We start from the raw sequence: 1,564 nt of genomic DNA on the forward strand, positions 1-1,564 counted from the left end.
CTCCCTGTGGTTCCCTGTGTCTCCCTGTGGCTCCCTGTACCTCCCCGTGCATCCCTGTACCTCCCTGTGTATCCCTGTGGCTCCTTGTGTATCCCTGTGGCTCCCTGTGCATCCCTGTGGCTCCCTGTGCATCCCTGTGGCTCCCTGTGTCTCCCTGTACCTCCCTGTGTCTCCCTGTACCTCCCCGTGCATCCCTGTGGCTCCCCGTGTATCCCCGTGTATCCCTGTGGCTCTCTGTGTATCCCTGTGGCTCCTCGCGTATCCCTGTGTATCCCTGTGTCTCCCTGTCCATCCCTGTACCTCCCTGTGCATCCCTGTACCTCCCTGTACCTCCCTGTGTCTCCCCGTGGCTCCCCGTGGCTCAGGGAGGGCTCCCACCTGCACTTGAGGGTGTAGATGTTCCCCACGAACTTGACGAGCGAGGTCTGGGGCGGGCGCGGCACCAGGGACGGCACCGGGCGCACCCTGGGCGGGGGCGGCCGCGGCTCCTCCAACTTCTGCTGGAATTCTGCTCCCTCCTCCTCCCCCCGGTGCAGGGCGGCGTCCAGGGGCCTGGCCTGCCTCCGCTCGAACTCTGGGATGTGGGAAAAATCGGGATTGGGGGGCGGGGGGTTGGATTTTCCCAGACCTCTGTGCCCGCTCCTGCAGGGATTCCCCCAGATCCTTGTTCCCTCTCCCGCAGGGATTCTCCCAGATCCCTGTTCCCTCTCCTGCAGGGATTCTCCCAGATCCCTGTTCCTTCTCCTGCAGGGATTCTCTCAGATCCCTGTTCCCTCTCCCACAGGGATTCTCCCAGATCCCTGTTACCTCTCCTGCAGGGATTTTCCCAGATCCCTGTTCCCTCTCCTACAGGGATTCTCCCAGATCCCTGTTCCCTCTCCCACAGGGATTCTCCCAGATCCCTGTTCCCTCTCCCACAGGGATTCTCCCAGATCCCTGTTCCCTCTCCTACAGGGATTCTCCCAGATCCCTGTTCCCTCTCCTTTCTCCAGGAATTCTCCCACACCCCAGTGCCCTCTCCTCCAGGAATTCTCCCACATCCCAGTGCCCTTCCTGGAGGAATCCTCCCACACCCCAGTGCCCTCTCCTGCAGGAATTCTCCCAGTGCCCTCTCCTCCAGGAATTCTCCCACATCCCAGTGCCCTCTCCTCCAGGAATTCTCTCAGTGCCCTCTCTTCCAGGAATTCTCCCACATCCCAGTGCCCTCTCTTCCAGGAATTCTCCCACATCCCAGTGCCCTCTTCTCCAGGAATTCTCTCAGTGCCCTCTCCTCCAGGAATTCTCCCACATCCCAGTGCCCTCTCCTCCAGGAATTCTCCCAGTGCCCTCTCCTGCAAGAATTCTCCCAGTGCCCTCTCCTCCAGGAATTCTCCCAGTGCCCTCTCCTGCAGGAATTCTCCCACATCCCAGTGCCCTTCCTGGAGGAATCCTCCCACACCCCAGTGCCCTCTCCTGCAGGAATTCTCCCACATCCCAGTGCCCTCTCCTCCAGGAATTCTCCCACATCCCAGTGCCCTCTCCTCCAGGAATTCTCCCAGTGCCCTCTCCTGCAGGAATTCTCCCA

At 60.9% G+C, this 1,564-nt stretch overlaps 1 protein-coding gene across 1 annotated transcript in view; it reads right to left on the reverse strand.

The window, feature by feature from the left end:
• Positions 1–330: 330 nt before the first annotated feature.
• LOC113942137 (protein Wiz-like) overlaps positions 331–1,564 on the reverse strand; it is a gene marked incomplete at both ends in the record, with an annotated part of 1,633 nt that continues 399 nt past the window's right edge. The window contains one exon of the mRNA XM_027633273.1: positions 331–574. Within this exon, the coding sequence (XP_027489074.1) occupies positions 331–574 (244 nt within the window). The remainder of the gene's footprint in view (positions 575–1,564) is intronic.

The sequence above is a fragment of the Corapipo altera genome, unplaced genomic scaffold (genome assembly GCF_003945725.1).
Source record: "Corapipo altera isolate COAL_440 unplaced genomic scaffold, ASM394572v1 131359, whole genome shotgun sequence".
Classification (NCBI taxonomy): Eukaryota; Metazoa; Chordata; class Aves; order Passeriformes; family Pipridae; genus Corapipo; species Corapipo altera.